Below are 19,140 nucleotides of genomic sequence, written 5' to 3' on the forward strand. Positions count from 1 at the left end.
ATATGTTTCTATAAACTTGCAAATATAAGATATTTTAACTGACAAGATAATCAATTGAGAATGCTATCTCTACTGCAATTTCTCCTTTGCTGCACTCACCCTCCTGTCAGATAGAGTTGGAGTGGCCGTGGGCATTTTGAGGATACAGCTAAGGGAAAGTCATTTCAGGTTTAGTTTTAGTTTAGGGAGATATATTTGTGTGGTTCACATTTACTTTTTTTCAGAGTTAAGTTATTGCAAGGTGTCTGATTCCTGGAATCATCCTATTGCCCATTGTGTCCACTCACTCATTGCTTTAGCAAAGGTGCAGAGATTGAGGTCTCACTGGAATTTGTATGTGTCAAAAAATCCAACACCGGAAGGATGGGGGTCATAGGGGAGAAATGAGGTTTGAAATATATCAAGATTTTAGTCTGGGGCCTTCGAGTGACAGCGACGCAGGATGGCAGCCACCACAGGCTTGGGAGTAAAAGTCCCTCGCAATTTTCGACTGTTGAACGAACTCAAATAAGGCCAGAAAGGAGTAGGAGATGGCACAGTTAGCTGGGGCCTAGAAGATGACGAAGACATGACACAAGAGGGACAGGGATGGTAATTGGGCCTCCAAGAGCAATTTATGAAAACCCAATATACAGCCTTAAAATAGAATGTGGATCTAAATACCCAGAAGCACCCCCCTTTGTAAGATTTGTAACAAAAATTAATATGAATGGAGTTAATAGCTCTAATGGCGTGGTGGACCCAGGAGCCCTATCAGTGCTAGCAAAATGGCAGAATTCATACAGCATCAAAGTTGTCCTGCTGGAGCTTCAGTGCCCAATGATGTCTAAAAAAAATATGAGACTCCCTCCGCCACCTGAAGGACAGTGTTACAGCAATTAATCAAAAAGAAAACCAAAGGCCCCCCCCCATTCAATTTAAGCAGTCTTCATTTTCCACAGTAGTAAATTTTATAGATACATCTTATAGACCTCAAAGTACTAGAAAGAAAGTTCCCATTCAAAGGCAGTTTATCTTAAGATACTGTAAATGATAATTTTTTGTCCTTTTGAAATATGTAAGTTGTGCTATAACAAATCATCCTGTCAAGTGTAACCACTGTCCACATAGTTGAACTTCTGGGATCAAGAAAGTATATTTAAATTGATTCCCATCATAACTGGTGGGGCACATCTAACTCAACTGTGAAAAGACACATCACACAATCACCTTGCTGATTACATGGCCTGGGGTCTCTGCCTTCGCCCCAACCCCTCCCCTCTCCCTCTCCCTCCCTGGAACAGCTCTCCATTTTGGGGTGGCTTGTTAGAGTAGATGTGAAGGTTTCCGGTCAGAGCCTGTGGGACTACTGCTGGGTGTGTGTGGGTACTTCATTTGCACCCGTTTTCTTTTTTAAGTCTTAAGTGATGCCCCTTTCCAAGCCATCCGTCCCCCCACTCTACCACCACCCTTGGCTGAACATAGATTGTAACCCCCTCTGCTGCCCTCCAAAATTAGCCTTTGGTGAGGAATTCAGGGCTTTCCTGCCCACCTTTACATCTTTTCTGCCCACCTTTACATCAAGGGGTGCTGCTTTCTTTCCTTTTTTTCAAGTCCCTTTCTGCACCTTCACCCCTCAACACTTTCCATGACGCTCCCTTGCTTTGGCCAGAAGCCATCAGGTGAGGTTGGAAAGAGTCGACCTCCCTCATTTAATTTTGGACCCGCATTCATGACTCGCCACCAGCCTAGGTGAGTGGTGAATAGATGGTCACCTTTGCCATCCATTTGGGTCTAGTTTGGAATCCGACAGCTGGAACAAAAAAACCCTTGAATTCGGTGCATACTTTGGTTTTGGTGCTGCAGCTTCTCACGGTTCTCAGCAGGAATAAAGAAAAACTCGGTGTGCACGGCAGAACCCCGAAATTGGTGGGCTTGACTTCCCGGAAACTGCTGCATGTTTCCACTTTTCTGTCCAGGACCACTAAACGCTGAGGTGTGGATGTACACCACAACAAAAGCAATGCATTGTGTTATAAAAGTTTTTTTTTTCTTTTTTGTAATTTAGTGTTTGTGTAAAACCACCTTTCAAAGCAACAGCTGTCAAGTCTGAAAAACAATTGATGTTACATTAATCTTTTTCTGGAGAAAATCCTTAATTGTAAGGATTTAATTTCCTGTAAGTAAAGTTTAACATAACAATATTCCATAAGCAGCCTTTTTATTGTCAGACCGTTGCTTGATTTTAATATAATAAAAAAAGTGTGTTTAAAAAAAAAGATTTTAGTCTGAAAAATTCTTACAGTTAGGAAGAACTTAATGGAGGCTTTCCCTAAACTGACAGTAATCTCTAATTTATAAGCTATTACCAGAAAATATCAGAAAAAAGTATTATTTTAAATTATTAATGAAAAAATTTTAACAGCTATGCTAGAGACATGATTGGATTGTTTTTGTTTATTCTCTAAAGAAAATTTAATAAAGTCATTGTCATAGGAAGGGACAACAGAAGCATATGCAAACAATAAAGGTTTCTGCCTTTTTTATTATCTCACATTAGCTGAAGAGAGATCTATCAATCTGAGAAACAAGTCAGTAGAAAATATCCAGATTGAAGCACAGAGAGAAAACAGGATGAATAATACAAAAAAATGAGACATTTAGAACACAGAGAAAAGTTTTAATATATGAATAATTAGAGCCCAAAAGAGAGGGAAGAGAAAATAGAAAGAAATAATATATAATTATTGGCTAAGAATCTCCTAAATCATATGAAAATTATCAAGACAAATTTAAGAAGCTTTATAAATCCCATGCAGGGTTAAATATAAAGGAAAACCTACTTAGGTGGATCATAGCAAAACCAATGAAACCTGAAGACAAAGACTGTAAGAGCAACCAGATAAAAAGATGCATTACTTTTAAAGAACAAAATAAGACTGATGGCTAATTAACAATAGACTTCTGCCTGACCAGGCCGTGGCACAGCGGATGGAGTGTCAGCCTGGGACACTGAGAACCCAGGTTCAAAACCTCGAGGTCATCGGCTTGAGTGTGGGCTCATCTGGCTTGTACACAGGCTCACCAGCTTGAGAGTGGGATTGCCAGCTTGAGCATGGGATCATAGACATGACCCCATGGTCCCTGGCTTGAGCTCAAAGGTCGCTGGCTTGAAGCCCAAAGTTGTTGGCTTGAGCAAGAGGTCACTGGCTCAGCTGGAACACCCTGATCAAGGCACATATGAAAAAGCAATCAATGAACAACTAAGGTGCCACACTACAAGTTGATGCTTCTCATCTCTCTCCCATCCTGTCTGTCTGTCCCTGTCTCTTGCTTAAAAAAAAAAAAACTCTAGAAAACAATACATTAACTAATGGAAGTCCTAAAAGAAGTGAAAACGTAAAATTCTATACCAAGTGAAAATAATCTTATATGCTTAACCAGGCAGTGGTGCAGTTAATAGAGCATTGGACTGGGATGTGGAAGACCAGGTTCAAAACCCCAAGGTTGCTGGCTTGAGTGTAGGCTCATCTGGTTTGAGCACAGCTCACCAGATTGAACCCAAGGTCGCTGGCTTGAGCAAGCAGTCACTGGGTCTGCTGTAGCCCCGCCCCCACCCCTGGTCAAGGAACATGAAAAAACAATCAATGAACAACCAAGATGCCACAACGAAGAATTGATACTTCTCATCTCTCTCCCCTCCTGTCTGTCCCTATCTTCCCTCTTTCTGTCACACACACACACACACACACACACACACACACACACACACACAGAAAATAATCTTATAAGAAACACATCTCCATCTCCTTGTCCTCAAAGCAAAACTTCATGATGGCTTTGAACAGTGTTCATTTGTCTAGGATGAACTACATTTCCTGGAATTCCCTTCCTTGTATGTTCCTGATTAGGATGGGCAACAAGATACTTTGGAGATCTGGACGGTAAAAGGAAAGCAGCAGCTACTGTAGCATTGGCACATTGTTGTTGATAGGTTGATGCACGAAGCTACTGGGGAGCAGCAGCTGGACCTGCAATCACTCTACCTTATCCAGGATCCTTCATCTTCCCTGACTCCTATGCCTGTGTTTATTTCTACAAATGAGGGCTTCTTGAGCATACCCGTCACCAGGATTAGAGGCAACAAGAACAAAGGTTTCAGTCTCTCCTGAGGGTTTCCAACTCATGGTTATGAGTTCCCGCCCCCTTCGTGACCTTCCTTTCCTGACTGTCAGCCCTGGATTTCAAGCTCCAGCATCAGACCAGGAGATGGCAGCTTTACTGAGCCTCGTTAACTAGCTCACACATCCGTCTGGTGCTGGGTTTCTTTAGACACATACAAATTCCAGTGAGACCTCAATCTCTGCACCTTTGCTTAAAGCAATGAGTGAGTGGGCACAATGGGCAACAGGATGATTCCAGAAATCAGACTCCTTGCAATAATTTAACTCTGAAAAAAAGTAAATGTGAACCACACAAATATATCTCCCTAAACTAAAACTAAACCTGAAATGACTTTCCCTTAGCTGCATTCTCAAAATGCCCATGGCCACTCCAACTCTATCTGACAGGAGGGTAAGTGCAGCAAAGGAGAAATTGCAGTTGAGATAGCATTCTCAATTGATTATCTTGTTAGTTAAAATATCTTATATTTGCAAGTTTTATAGAAACATAACTATGAAAAGACATTGCTAGGGCCCCTTCCACAGCCTTGGAGGGGTCTGTGCGAGCAAGGGGGCTTAAGACCCTCCCAAGAGTTAGCTCATCTGGGATAATCATAAACCAAAAAAGAGAGCTCGGTCCTTGCCCTTTATATAAATTTATATACACGGTCTTGGAGAGACGCAGTACCATATCAAACCCTGTCCTCTAACAGTCTCATTTCAGTAGGACATCCTGAAGGGAGGGGTAAGAGCAATAATTGTTACCCCAATTCTTTCTCTCTCTCTCTCTAAGTCTCCAGTTAAATGTACTACTACCAGCTCTCTCGTTCTCACTCTCAATATTCTCAGAGGACAAAAAGTGGTGAGGGTGTTCTGAAATACATTATCCTTAGAGAGAGCTGGAATGAATAAAATCTTGTCTCCCTCCACTCCCCAATTGCTCCTCCCCAACCCACTGGAATAGTCTTTAAATAGGTCATTACTTGTGGTGGTACAGTGGATAAAAATATCAACCTGGAATGCTTAGGTCACCAGTTTGAAACCCTGCACTTCCTGGTCAAGGCACATATAAGAAGCAACTACAAGTTGATGCTTCCTGCCCCTCTGCCCCCCCTCACTCTCTCCCCTCTCTCTAAAATCAATAATCTTTTTCTTTTTTTTTTTTTTTTTTTTAGAGAAGCAGGGAGGGAGAGAGAGAGAGAGAGAAACATTGAGCTGCTCCTGTATGTGCCCCAACCTGGGTATCAAACGGCATCCTCTGCACTCCAAGACAACACACCAACCAACCAAGCTATCTGGCCAGGGCAATAAGTAAAATTTTTAAAACAAAAGGGGGAGGTGGGATAAAACATTGACCTGGAATGCTGCGACCACCAGTTCAAAACCCTGCACTTGTCTGGTCAAGGTACATATGGGAGTTGATGCTTCCTGCTCCTCCCCCTTTTCTCTCTCTCTCTCTCTCTCTCTCTCTCTCCTCTCTAAAATGAATAAAAAAATATATTATAAAAATAATAAAAAGGGGCAGGGCATTACATACACTGGGTTTACTTCTCAGCTTTCCCAGTAGGCTAAAGATGCTGTACAGTCTTTGGGATTCAGGGTGTGGCCACAGAGTATCAGCACTGGGTGCTGTAATCTTAAACTATTTATAACCATAAGCAAGCTGTGTGCAGTTAACTGTGGTTATTATACCTCAAGGAGTGAAATGTAAACATACTCAGCCATTAAAATTTAAAAGACTGGATTCCTATTTTATGTCCATGTTTACTTTATAGAACACCACCTGCTGAGCTGCTATGGCAACATGCAGAGAGGTGCAATCCATAGACCTTAAGTCCTGAAAGGGATATGAATTGTGTGCTTCTCATTTGGAATACACACAAAAAAACGATGTTTAAATTGCTTTTAAAATATTTTTATGTATTTTTAAAATTATTTTTATTTATTTATTCATTTTAGAGAAGAGAGACAGAAAGAGAGAGAGAGAGAGAGAGAGAGAGAGAGAGAGAGGAGGGAGGAGCAGGAAGCATCAACTCCCATATGTGCCTTGACCAGGCAAGCCCAGGGTTTTGAACCGGCGACCTCAGCATTCCAGGTCAACGCTTGATCCACTGCGCCACCACAGATCAGGGTATTTTTATGTATTTTTTTTTTTTTTTTTTTTAGTTTAGTAAAGCACTAGAGGAAGCATTTTATCTAATTAGTTCATCTTCTGTAATTATCTATGTAGGTATGTACTAACATTTTTGTCCATCTATCCCACTGGAATAAACAATGACCTGAAGAAATAATGCTTCTACTTTTAACATATTGAGATCTCTTTACATAGGAGAATCTCAAATAGCTTCATCAACTGTTATTCATTACTTTACCTTTACAATCTTAAATTGAAAAGTAAATATGAACCACAGAACTATCAAATGCCTATAATATGGCAGAAACTGTTACCCAATACTTCCACATTACTACCAGGTAGTCAGAGCTAACAGTTCCCAAGAATATAATGAAGTTATAGTTACGGTGAGTTTATTTCAACCATCCTGAAGTGGAAGATGTATGTATTTATTTATGTTTTAAATTATTAATTTCTAGGTTACCTTGACAGGCTTATAGGATTTCTACATGAAGTGGGATTTTGTTGTCTATACTTATGTCCAGTGGTGGGATTCAGCCAGTTCATACTGGTTGGGGAGAACTGATACCTAATTTTTTGTTGAGTTTGGTTGTTAAAATGGCACTTGTAATCAGGGTTCTCTCTAAGGTGGGCACCTGGGCAGCCGCCCAATGTGAAAATCACAAATTGACAGTCCTTAATCTTTTTTAATGATCATCTGCACAACAGCGTATTCTAAGCACCTGTAGTATGCTTACAGTCAATCAAGAAGCAATATGGAAATATCTTAAATAACAGTTTTATTTTTTGTCAGGTGTTATTTAATATTTTTTCATTAATATTTAAAAAATTTTTCTTATAATCTAGTTTTGTGTACCTTTTTTAGTATTCTTATTTATTAAATGAATAAAATAATAAACTACCTTTCAGTATTTCCTTTTTTATATTTAAAAGTCATTAGGGTAGAGAACCGGTTGTTAAATTATTTGAATCCCACCATTAAGTCTCCATCTAAAATTTAACTATTCTCTTTCAGGAAGAGCATGTAAGTGACTAAATTAAGAACTGATTACCTGGCAAAAGTTCATGGAGAAGAAATAAATGTGTTGTTTATTCTTCAGTATCTCCATTAACATCCATATGCACACAAAGCTATTCATATTATTTTTTAAAGCAAATTCAAATGAGGGGACAGCAATAAAAAACCTGGGCTTATCTGTCACCCAAGTGTAATTACTTTTACACTGTATATACTGTGATATAAGTTGGAGCTAAATGTTTCCTGATAACTGTGCACTCATTTCTTGAGTACAGATGCACAAAATGTTCATGAGGAAAATATGGCCTTTTATTTGTTGACTCAACAACAAAAATTAACTTGAGTGAGAGGCCATGCATCTGTCAACTTTGAGCCCTGTCAAGCCCTGAAAGGTTTGAGAAAGTGGAGGCTAAACTGAGCTAGATAATATGTGAGTTTTTTTTTCTTAGGATAATAAGAACTCAAACATTTTTTGGACATGGAAAATGCATAGAAAATTTAATGCTTTGAGCACAAATATTGAAAATGTGAGCCCTTTCAATGTCCTGGAAGGAGACATGGCATCTGGATGTGGCCAGGAGCGATGGCTCTGCTGACAGCCAGCTGTGGTGTAGGACACACTTTGTCACACCACTGGGTCCAGAAAGAGCTGACTGAAATAGTTGTTAAGGGAAAATTAGATAAAGGGAGTCAAATATATGCGAATAGAAGAAAACTAGACTTTGGGTGGTGAACATGCAATAAATTGTACAGATATTGAATTATAGTGTTGTACAACTGAAATTTAAATGTCATTAAGCAATGTTACCTCAATAAATTTAATTTTTAAAAGTGGTTCAAATCAGAGAGACAATGCTTACCTTTTCTTAAAGATGTTGAACACTCATTTTAGATACAGAAATTATACTAAAACATGCCCTTTCCTACACCTCAAGATATTCTTACCCAGGGGGCATGTCTGCTCAGTCCTTTCCTGTATGAGTCAGAAGATGAATGAGTTTTTATTGCACCAGAACAAGAGGCAGTGGCTCAAGGCACGGAGTTTTTCAAGCCATCCTTTTGTGAAACTTCAGAAACATTTGATGCTACAAACATCAACATTATTAAGAAATATTTATTTGTTCCCGGGGTTGTTTTAGATGCTACAAATCTCCTACAAGATCTTGGTATAACTGAGAATTGCTGTTAGGAGATGGATTCTTCCTTCTTCATGTAGGTATCTCATGTTCACAAATTGTACCAAAAAGATGCAGACGCAAGTTCCTCTCATATGTGCTTTGCTGCCCAGCACAAATGGTACATTTTTTGTTTTTGAAATCTATGCATACTTCCCTCATTTCTGGTGCCATTTGTTTTGACAGGAAATCTTACAACCCAAAGTCAGTGTTGCTTTCAAATAGATAATGAAAGCTACTGCTTATTGATCAGTTTTACCGAAGAAAGGAAGCCTCTCCCATTTTGCAGACAAGGAAATGGAGGCTAAGAGGACTCACGCATCTTGAGCAAGGACATAAAGTAAGAAACAGGTCCAGGATTCCAACCCTGGTTTGTCTGAACTCAGAGTCTATGGAATCTCTACTATTGAAAAAAAAAAATCTTGAGGCCCTGGCCAGTTGGCTCATTCATAGTGTGTTGGCCAGGCATGTGGAAGTTCGATTCCTGGTCAAGGCATACAGTAGAAGCGACCATCTGCTTCTCTGCCCTCCCCCTTCTCTCCCTCTCTTCCTCTCTCACAGCCATGGCTCAAAAGAGCAAGTTGGCCCCAGCAGTGCTGAAAATGGCTCTATGGCTCTAAGATGCTAAAAATAGCTTTGTTGCTGAGCAATGGAGCAGTGGCCCCAGATGGGCAGAACATTGCCTGGTAGGGGGCTTGCCAGATGGATCCCAGTTGGGGAAAATGTGGGAGTCTCTCTCTCTCTGCCTCCCTGCCTCTCACTTAATTCAAAAATATAATCTTGAAATATAATTCTGATAACTAACTCCCTTGTCCCTTGCTTCTCCAGGTTAAATGTCTTCAGTTGCTCCAATCTTTCTTTTTAAAATGTTTAAAGATACCCCCTTAACCCAAGTCAATGTCTTTTAGACCTACATGAGTTTGTCAAAGGTCCTACTGAGGCCAGAACAAAACATAGTGCTCCAACTGTGTGACTAAGCTAAGGAGAAAGGACCCTTGGCTTCCTTTAGAAGAGACATTATGCCACAAAACAATACAGGCTATCTTCAGAGCACAGTGCTATGTGCATTATGGTTCTTAGTACATATGTCTCTAGTACTTCATCACTACAGCCAGCGAGGATATTAACTTGTAGAACCATAGTAATGCTCTTCTCATATGACATCTGTGGTCTTTCTTAACAGAGTAATTACCAAGACAGAACATAAGACCTTTGAAGGCTCTGGCTTATACTGCCTCACTCTGCTCTAGGTTCTGCCTCTTGCTGACATCCTACATTCTCACACTAAAAAGAAATCTATCAAAATCCAAATCTTAAAGGAGCAGAGGACAGGGTTCATAGTATTCATACAAATCTCTGTTCTGTCTGCCTTCTCTTATTTCTCCCCATCCCTAGCTTTCTGACTTAAAGATGATGTTATTTTTACTATTATATTCCACTCTTTTTTTTGCAGTCTTTATGATGTTTGTTTCTTCCAAGCAAAAAATAGAGATGGAAGAATTAAATCTCTGTCAAAAGCATAGAAAGAAAATCATGAATATAATTGAGAAGATGTAGGATTCAGCAGAGGCACTTTGTCCAGGATACACCCCAGATCCTGCCTGTTGTTGCATAAAATTTCAACCTATATCCTGCTTCTTCTGTAGAGCCTTTCCTGATTGGCCCTGCCCCTGGCAATTTCTACTCTCCCCTCACTTCAGTACAAGGTGCTGCAAGCTCTTTGAGGATAGGGACCTTTGCCTAGAAATTTATGCCCCTGCCTCACTGAATCATTGAATACTGTCTTTGTCTGGGTTATTGCTAACATGATTGGAAAGCTGGATCCTATAAATCTTAGCACACAGGGATTCTGTAAGGCCACCATGAAGGTTGCCCTAACAGCAAACTACCTCAGTTCAACTGCTCATGACGGAAGGCGTCTAGTACAAACAGGTAATATTTTAAGACCATGGATAGAGTTTAGTAAGTGCTAATTATAAACAAAGGAATGGAAACTGAAAGAGATGATCAACTGCAGAGGCAAGACGTCTGGAGCTTATCATAACAACTCTTTGGAAATTGGGTCACCATTCTGAGACCCTAGGATCTCTGTAAAAAAGAAACCAAACAAAACAAGTTTGTTTTACAGGATATAGAGAAGTTTGATCCAGTAATAAAATTAATGTAAATTGATGAATTTTCAAAATAAACTGCATTATTCTTTGAATTTTGGATTGACTATATAAATGCATGGAATAATGTTAGAGGTTATGGATGTTAAGAGAAGTATGAGAGAGCCTGCTCTGAAGTCCCCATGGTCTGCAAAGGTGGCTATCACAGTGTGAGGGAAGGAGCTCCGAGACCTGGCTTTCATCCCCAGTTCTTCTCTGCTTTCCGTGCTGGCTCTGGGACCTGAGGCAGGCCACACTCTGTAGTTCTGTTTTCTCATCTTTAAAATGAAGTCATTAAATTTCATAATAGCTAATATCATTTCCAATTGTAAAATTCTGTTTCTAAACTATTCTTATTCTGAAAGACATGATTTCATTTTCACTTCTACATCTTTAATTTTAGCCAAAATCACATCAAGAAATGGGCCTATGAAAAGATAAAGAGTACTTTCTCTCTCTCTCTCTATGTTATGTACATAGAAAATGTCTGTTATCAATGCTTCTGGGGTTGGGAAAGTGATTTTTACAATGCCTTTTTACTTTCTGGATTTCTAAGAATAGGACGTACAAAGTAAAGTTAAAATAAGCTCATCAAAGGTAGACTTAAATTGTTCTTTTATCTATTGTTTTTTTTTTTTTGTAGACAGGCTTTAAGAAATAACCTTGGAAAATCATTTAAAGAGATGAAACACTCTCATTGTTCTAGCTTCTTTGTGTAGATGATGACAAGCTTTTTTAAAACAGGATGTTCAATGAACTGTGTGTACGTCAGTGGCTTTGAATTTGTTCTTCCAGTTTCAGTTCTCTGTTAATGTATATTATAAACAGCAAGGACACAGAATTCTCATCTAGGTTATGAGCCAAAACAAATGATCAGGTTACACCTGTTTGGCTTACACTACCTTGGAAACCACTGAACTCCATTTACCTGTGTGTAAAGCACTAGTTCCCTCTCCGGGAAATAATATAGTCAACTCGGGATTTTTTAATCAAATGAGCAACCAATTAGATTTCTTCTTAATCTCCACAACTTTGTCAAGAGGTAAGCTTATTTCTCTTATGATAGGATTTATTTAATAGGGATATGGCATTTCTTGTAATTGGGTAGTCATTACTTCTTTCCAAAATGTTTCAGTGAGAGAAATAATGCTAATTATTACAAACCTAGACATACAGCCGTTCAGTTTGGCCACATCACAGATGCCCTTTCTGGATAAGCTACCTCTTAAGTAATGTTGCCCATTTGGAATGTGTCATTGACTTGAGGGCTTTTGAAGGCTGTGGCCAAGTCAGAACGCATGGCCTGAGCACAGAGTGTGAATTAATGGGAATGAGTGGGATGATGGGGACAAAGGGAAACAACACAGGACCTTTCTGTGACTTGAGGATAACCTTTGCACTGTTCCTAAGAGGTGATCCTCTAAAATGTCAGTGCCTTTATTCATACAAGATATTCAAGTACCAGGCAAGTAGTATATGTGTACATGTGTTGGCCTGTAGGGTACATTCTACTCAGCATTGCTCATGGACACTCGGTGTTGACTATTATTTAAGTATACTGTTATCTATAACACTTAAAATTAGATATAAAATAATTTTACACCTACAGGCTAAGTCCTTAGACTTATGGTTCTTATGCAACTATATATACAGAATAAAAAATAAACATTACAAAATCAATAAAATTAAAAGTAATTACAATTTAGCGGACAAAAGATGTCTTACTGAAATTAAATCACCAGTAACTAAGAGATTAAGACACTGCCTGCAGAAGCCCAGGTTCTTTGAGTTGGTCCTGCCTGGCCCACAGTGGGCTAGGTAACGGCATGTTCTTCCACCACTTGTCACCACTCAAAATGAATAACCTATATATAAGAGCTAAAAATCATAAAACTTTTCGAAGAACACATAGTGATAAATACTTATAACCTTGTATTTGGTAATGCATTCTTAAATATAACACCAAAAGCATGAGCAACAAAAGAAAAAAAATAGAGAAATTGGACTTTATCAAAATTGAAAACTTGTTCATCATAGAACAATATCAAGAAAGTAAAAATGGCCACCTACAAAATAAGGAAAAAATGTAAATCGTATATCTAGTAAGGGCTTAATATTCAGAATAGATTTAAAAATTCCTAAAACGCAACAATAAAAGACAACTCAATTTAAAAATGGGCAAGAACTTGAATAAACATTTCTCCAAAATAGATATACAGATGGCCAATCCACACATGAAAAGATTTCAATATCATTAGTCATTAGGAAAATGCTAATCAAAACTACAATGAGATACCATTTCACCCTCACTAAGATGAATATAATTTTTAAAAAGTAACGAGTGTTGGCAAGGATGTTGGAGTAATTGGAACCCTTGTACAAAGCTGGTGAGAATGTGAAATGCTGCAGCCACTATGAAAAAGTTTGGCAGTTTCTCAAAAAGCTAAGCATAGAATTATCATATGATCCAGCAATTCCACTTCTAGATACATACTATAAAAACAGAAACTCTGTAACTATTGAGCAATAACTCCACATTTTGTCTTCCTTTCAGTCTATTTTCTATCTCTATGAATTTTCTAGATACTTCAAAAAAAAGGAACCACACAATATTTATCCTTTTGTGTCTTATTTCACTTACCATAATGTCTTCAAGATTCATTCTTTCTGTAGCATGTAGCAGAACTTCCTTTTTCTGAATTGAACAATTTTGTTTATCCATTCATCTGTTGATATAACTTGTTTCTACCTGTTAGCTATTGAAAATTATGCTGTAATGAACACTGGTATATAAACATCTCTGACCCTTTAAAAAAATTTTTTTTTGTATGAATCCAACTTCATTCTTATGCATGTGAAAATCTGGTTATCTGGCACTTTCTCACCTTACTTTTAACTTAGACAAAATGTTTGAGGAAATTTTGTAACTTTACAAAATTATTCTTGATATTGAGAATACTATTTACTTTCTGAAAGTATTTGAGTAATCAAATTTTCCAGATTGAATTCTGGTGCAGTTAACTGCTACTTCTTAAGGAAAGAAGAAAATCATAAAATTGCTGCATTGGAATTCGTAAGTGGAAACACTTTAAAATTGGGTGTAATCCTTGGTAATTTAGTAAAAGGGATATATTAATGATCCTTATTCAAATAAGGAGACAATCTATATTAAAATATTTTTAAAAATTGCTCTGTTGGTTAGAACAGCATTGTCCCAAAGCACAGAGGTTGCCGGTTTCATTCCCAGTCAGGGCACATACAGAAACAGATCAATGTTCTCTCACTGTTTCCTTTCCTTTCTCTAAAAACTAACATTTGAATAAAATAAAATAAAATGTTAAAAAAATTTGAGCTAATAACTTCACTGCTTTCAAATGCTTAAAGGCTATTAGAGATTTCTATTTTCCACCTTCCCACAGAAACAGAGATAGAGAAAAAAATATATATTTCATTTGCAACTGGAAAGACTTTACTTTGACAAGAAGAGGTTTTAATGACAAATAATAATAATAATCCTTCTTGAGAACACCCCTCCTTCTTGAGAAAAACCACTGTCCATCAGCAGAGAATTTAAAAATAGATTGGACATATAAAAAAATTTCATAATCCTGACATATTTGAAGACATGAGTCTTCAGATTCTGTTCAAATGCCACTCCCTCCCCCTGCTTTTAACAGAACAGACTGTATCCACTCTTACCTTCCTCCCTTCTCTAAAATGTCTAACGATTACTTTCAAATGTTTAGTAACAATACATAATAAATATTTGCTTTAGTAATATGGACAAATGCCCAATGACAGGTCTAGGGTAACATAGTACCTTTATTCCTTTATAATCTTTGAAGCTTTGTGTTAATAATTCATGGAAACATTAACCTTTCAGAAGGATTTGAGAATCCTTTTTATTTAATACAATTTTGTTTGTGCTTTCAAATCAAGGACATTGAAGTATTTATTCCCTACTGAAGAGCATTATGTATATATTTTTTTCCTTAAGTGAGAGGCAGGAGGCAGAGACAGACTCCTGCATGTGCCCCAACCATGATTGACCTGGCAAGCCCCCCACAGGGCGATGCTCTGCCCATCTGGGGCCGCTGCTCCATTGCTGGGCAACCAAACTATTTCAGCTCCTGAAGCAAGGCCATGGAGCCATCCTCAGCACCTGGGGCCAAATTGCTTGAATCATTCAAACCATGGCAGCTGGAGGGGAGGAGAGGGAGAGGGAGAGGGAGAGGGAGAGGGAGAGGGAGAGGGAGAGGGAGAGGGAGAGGGAGAGGGAGAGGGAGAGGGAGAGGGAGAGGGAGAGGGAGAGGGAGAGGGAGAGGGGGTGGGGGTGGGGAAGGGGAGGGGGAGGGGAGAGAGAAAGGATAGGGGTGAAGAAGCAGGTGGTCCTTTCTCCTCTGTGCCCTGACCGGGAATTGAACCTGGGACTTCCACACACCAGATGATGCTCTACTGCTGAGCCAACTGGCCAGGGCCTGTGTACATGAATCTGTTTTTTTCTGAAAATGGCTCTTAACCTTCATACATCTCCTCAGGGCTCTAGCATATGGGCTTGCTATATATTGTTCCTTCAGTAAGAGAAAACAGAATGTGCTTCAACAGCTGTGCTGTTATAACAATATCCCAATTTTCTTAACCTCCTGGTTCCCCTCACAGCACCATTTCCATGATACTCTTTTGGCTGAGTCTATGAAGAAAGTAAGATGTAATTATTTCTGTAATAGATAACAAGTCCTGAATGGCAAGGTTTCATCCGAGACATCACAAAGTATATTAGTGGCAGACCTGGAGCTCCAACCCACATACATCATCTGACTATAGTAGAAAGTTAAGAGCAGCAGTTTTCAGCTGGAGAGATTTTGCCTTATTTCTCCAGGGTACATTTGGAAATGTCTGGAGATATTTTTGGTTGTCACAAATGGGGGCGGGAGGTGGTGTTACAGGCATCTAACTGGTAGAGGCCAGGAATGCTACTAAACACCCTGGAGTGCACAGGATAGCTTCAACAAAATATTTTCCAGTCCAACATGTCAATGATTCCATCATTAAGAAACTGTTTTAAAATAACAAATTACATTGTTAGGTATGTGACTGGCCATTGTGCTGCACACCTGTACCCAATGAGGAATAATATTGAAGGTGCACTGTGGTTGAAAGAAAAATTGCTTTGCAGTTTGTCATTTGTACCCAAGCTTCACTTCTTCCTTCCCTGGGGTCAGACTTGCATGACAGTCTGACAGCTTTCCAAGCCTCTCCCAGATTCCTCTTTTCTTTCACAGGCATTTTCCCTAATAAATTTCTTGTACCCTTAACCGAAAATAAAATAAAGCAATTGAAATTGGATTTAAATCCTGCTCTGCACCTTACTTTGTGACCTTGGGAAAGTGGCATTTTTTTAAGAGTCTACTTTCTCATCTGAAAAAAAAAAAAAAAAAGAAACCACCACCACTATAAACAAACCACAACAAACCAAAGCCCACTTTTAGGGTGGTTGTTAGAGACCAACTCAAAAGCACTGAACAGAAAGCATTGAACATACGTTGGGGCCCAACAAACAAAATACAGAGCCCAGCCCACGAAGTTCAATTATAAACAAGAGAAAAACAGAATGCCAGAAAGATAATGTCACTGAAATTTTTAAAAAGGAAAAAAAAGCTTTTTATCAGGTTTTATAGGGGGAAAAAAGCAAAAGAGATGGAGAGATGCACAAAAGAATTAAACAGCATGGAATATGTACTAAGAGGATAAGGGAAGAGATGATAATACTAAAGATAGAAAGCAGTGGGAGAGCTGTATAGGTGAGAATGATTCCAGCAGTGACTTGGAGATAAATTTGAGAGATAATTAGGAGAAATTGGAAGAACTTGTTGAGCAATTACAAAGGGTCATGAAAGGACTCCAGAATGAATATGAGATTTGACTTGGGTGTTGGTGATGACACTCAACTAGAGAAAGAAATCAAAGGGCAGGGAAATCAACAAATCAAGAATGTGGTGTAGAGGTGGAATGATCATTTGGAGACAAGAGGAGACTGATCTCTTCCCTCCAAACTCGGTAAAGAGGGTAACTTGGACATGGATTAAGTAGGTCCGGAGGGATGAGGATGCATGAGTTTGAGAGTTTATATTGTAGAACCTCACTTTTTACTATCACATTGTAGGAAAGTTCAGCTACTGGTACGGGACACAGAACATGAGAGGCAGTAGGGGCAAGGAATAACCTTTAAAGATTGGGGATGGACACTGACAAATTAGAGCAAATGAGTAGAGACAGCAACTTCAAGAAGCTGGCATGTCAGGGATATCTCAAGGTACCAAAGTAATTTTGAGATTTATATCCAATTCTTTCTAGATCAGCAACAGAATCCATTCATCCTTAGAAGCAACAAACTAAAAGTGTGTGAAAGTGCGGTAAGGTGTGTGGGATGACCAACCAAATTCCCAATTAAACAGGCATGGGATCAGTTGTATCTGTGGACAAGTTGTATCATCCCCTTGTATGAAAGTAAACATATCTTAAGGAATTCTTGAAGAGCTTTCAACATCGAGTTGTAATAATGTGGAAATTTGAGTTTCTCTCCCATAATCCCATGATCAAGTAAGACAGTAGAAATAAATGATTAATGGAAATGAATCATGATGCAAATTCTTTTCTTTTGCAGAATCTTGCCTTCTTTTGAGACTAAGCCATGAGCTGGATGTTCCTCAGCGACCTAAATGGAGTAAATAAATACTCAACTGGGATTGGGCGAATTTGGCTGGCTGTTGTATTCATCTTCCGTTTGCTGGTCTACATGGTGGCAGCAGAGCATGTGTGGAAAGACGAGCAGAAAGAGTTTGAGTGCAACATTAGACAGACTGGTTGTGAAAATGTGTGTTTTGACTACTTCTTCCCCATCTCCCAGGTCAGGCTTTGGGCCTTACAACTGATTATGGTGTCCACGCCTTCACTTCTGGTGGTTCTACATGTAGCCTATCGTGAGGGTAGAGAGAAAAGGTACAGAAAGAAACTATATGTTAGCCTAGGTACGATGGATGGGGGCCTGTGGTATACTTACCTTATCAGCCTCATTGTTAAAATTGGTTTTGAAATTGGCTTCCTGGTTTTATTTTACAAACTGTATGATGGTTTTAGTGTTTCTTACCTTATGAAGTGTGATTTGAAGCCTTGTCCTAACACTGTGGACTGCTTCATGTCCAAACCCACTGAAAAAACTATCTTCATCCTCTTCATGGTGACTACTTCATGCCTGTGCATTGTGTTGAATTTCACTGAATTGAGCCTTTTGGTTTTCAAGTGTCTTATTAAGTGCTATTTCCAAAAACACTCAAGTCCTCAGTGTGTGAACAGCCCGACCTCAGATATACTGAATGTGGTGAGATAGGAACTTCTCTGCTACTCCAGAAACACCCTTCAGCTTCCACCATAAACACACCCCAGTGAAGTGAAACAAACCTACTTTGTGTCACACAGGAAGGTTAAAAAAAAACCTGCATCCCTCTTAAGCAAGATCAAAGCTGGGTTGGAAAACAAAGGGTGTCAGCCTTAATATAATTTGGGAGGAATTAAAATTTTTTTCAGTATATGCTCAGCCATGTATACAAAACAGAGGTCTATTGCTTTTGTTGTAGCGCTCATGTGGGTACATGAATTGTGTTTGAATAGTTCATTGCAAATTAGTCTGAAGAAATGTAACAACATTCTTCTAAGTGCTTAGATCTGTCAAGTGGAAAACATAAAAAGTGATACTTTTGACAAATGTGATGGCCCCTAGGCTGCAGTTGATGCACTGGCAACCTTTCCAAGGCCGCAGCCAAGGCTCTCTTCACTCAGCCCTCCCCGATCCTTATAGAGAAATATCATGTTGAGGGTGGCGTAACAGCTAACCAGGGGCACACAGAACTGTATTCAATGAGAAGGCCCAGCCTGGGGACAAGACCAGAGCCCACAGCTCTCTGCAGTTTAGGTGTCCCTGGCTATGAGTGGACAAGGGGATAGAGAAGAGCGAGCCATCATTTAGTGGTCTCCAAGTTAAATACACATATTACTGGGGGATATCCCACTTAAGCCTGAACTAACATCTGAAAGGGTCACTGTAGAGTAACAATGAAAGGCAGTCTTCACAGAAAAAAGCACATTGATAAGAGTAGGGGAGGACCCAGAAAAAGAATATGCCCATCTGTTTTAATATTTCTCTTTAACCATAGACTTTTAAAATACTTTATAAAGTTCCATATTATTGGACGTTTTTGTAACGAGGAATTCACAATGTATCATACAATATGACACCATTTGCCTGCAATTTCCTAGCACATCTCTCCTCCCTCTAGAAAAATTGTGTACTATGCTGTTGCTTTCCTGTTTTCATAAAATCACAGATATATTCTCTTTGGATTTAATATTTTAACATACGGGCATTTCTCCAGAATAAAAATGGTTTTGTAGTGTTATTTGGCTGTCATTGATATCTTTACTCAGCTGCACTATGATTATTTTATGAAATAAACTTATTCTGACA

The 19,140-nt window shown here is 39.0% G+C and overlaps 1 protein-coding gene and 1 pseudogene across 1 annotated transcript; both read left to right on the forward strand.

Moving 5' to 3' along the window:
• Positions 1 to 442: 442 nt before the first annotated feature.
• On the forward strand, positions 443 to 882 carry LOC136389499 (ubiquitin-conjugating enzyme E2 variant 1 pseudogene; annotated as a pseudogene).
• A 10,691-nt stretch (positions 883 to 11,573) lies between these two features.
• GJB7 (gap junction protein beta 7) lies at positions 11,574 to 19,045 on the forward strand. The gene is made up of 2 exons (XM_066361333.1): positions 11,574 to 11,661; positions 17,284 to 19,045. Exon 2 carries the CDS (start codon positions 17,311 to 17,313, stop codon positions 18,004 to 18,006), a length of 696 nt encoding a protein of 231 aa, XP_066217430.1. The 5' UTR covers positions 11,574 to 11,661; positions 17,284 to 17,310; the 3' UTR covers positions 18,007 to 19,045.
• Positions 19,046 to 19,140: the final 95 nt, after the last annotated feature.

Source organism: Saccopteryx leptura, chromosome 1, assembly GCF_036850995.1.
Source record: "Saccopteryx leptura isolate mSacLep1 chromosome 1, mSacLep1_pri_phased_curated, whole genome shotgun sequence".
Classification (NCBI taxonomy): domain Eukaryota; kingdom Metazoa; phylum Chordata; class Mammalia; order Chiroptera; family Emballonuridae; genus Saccopteryx; species Saccopteryx leptura.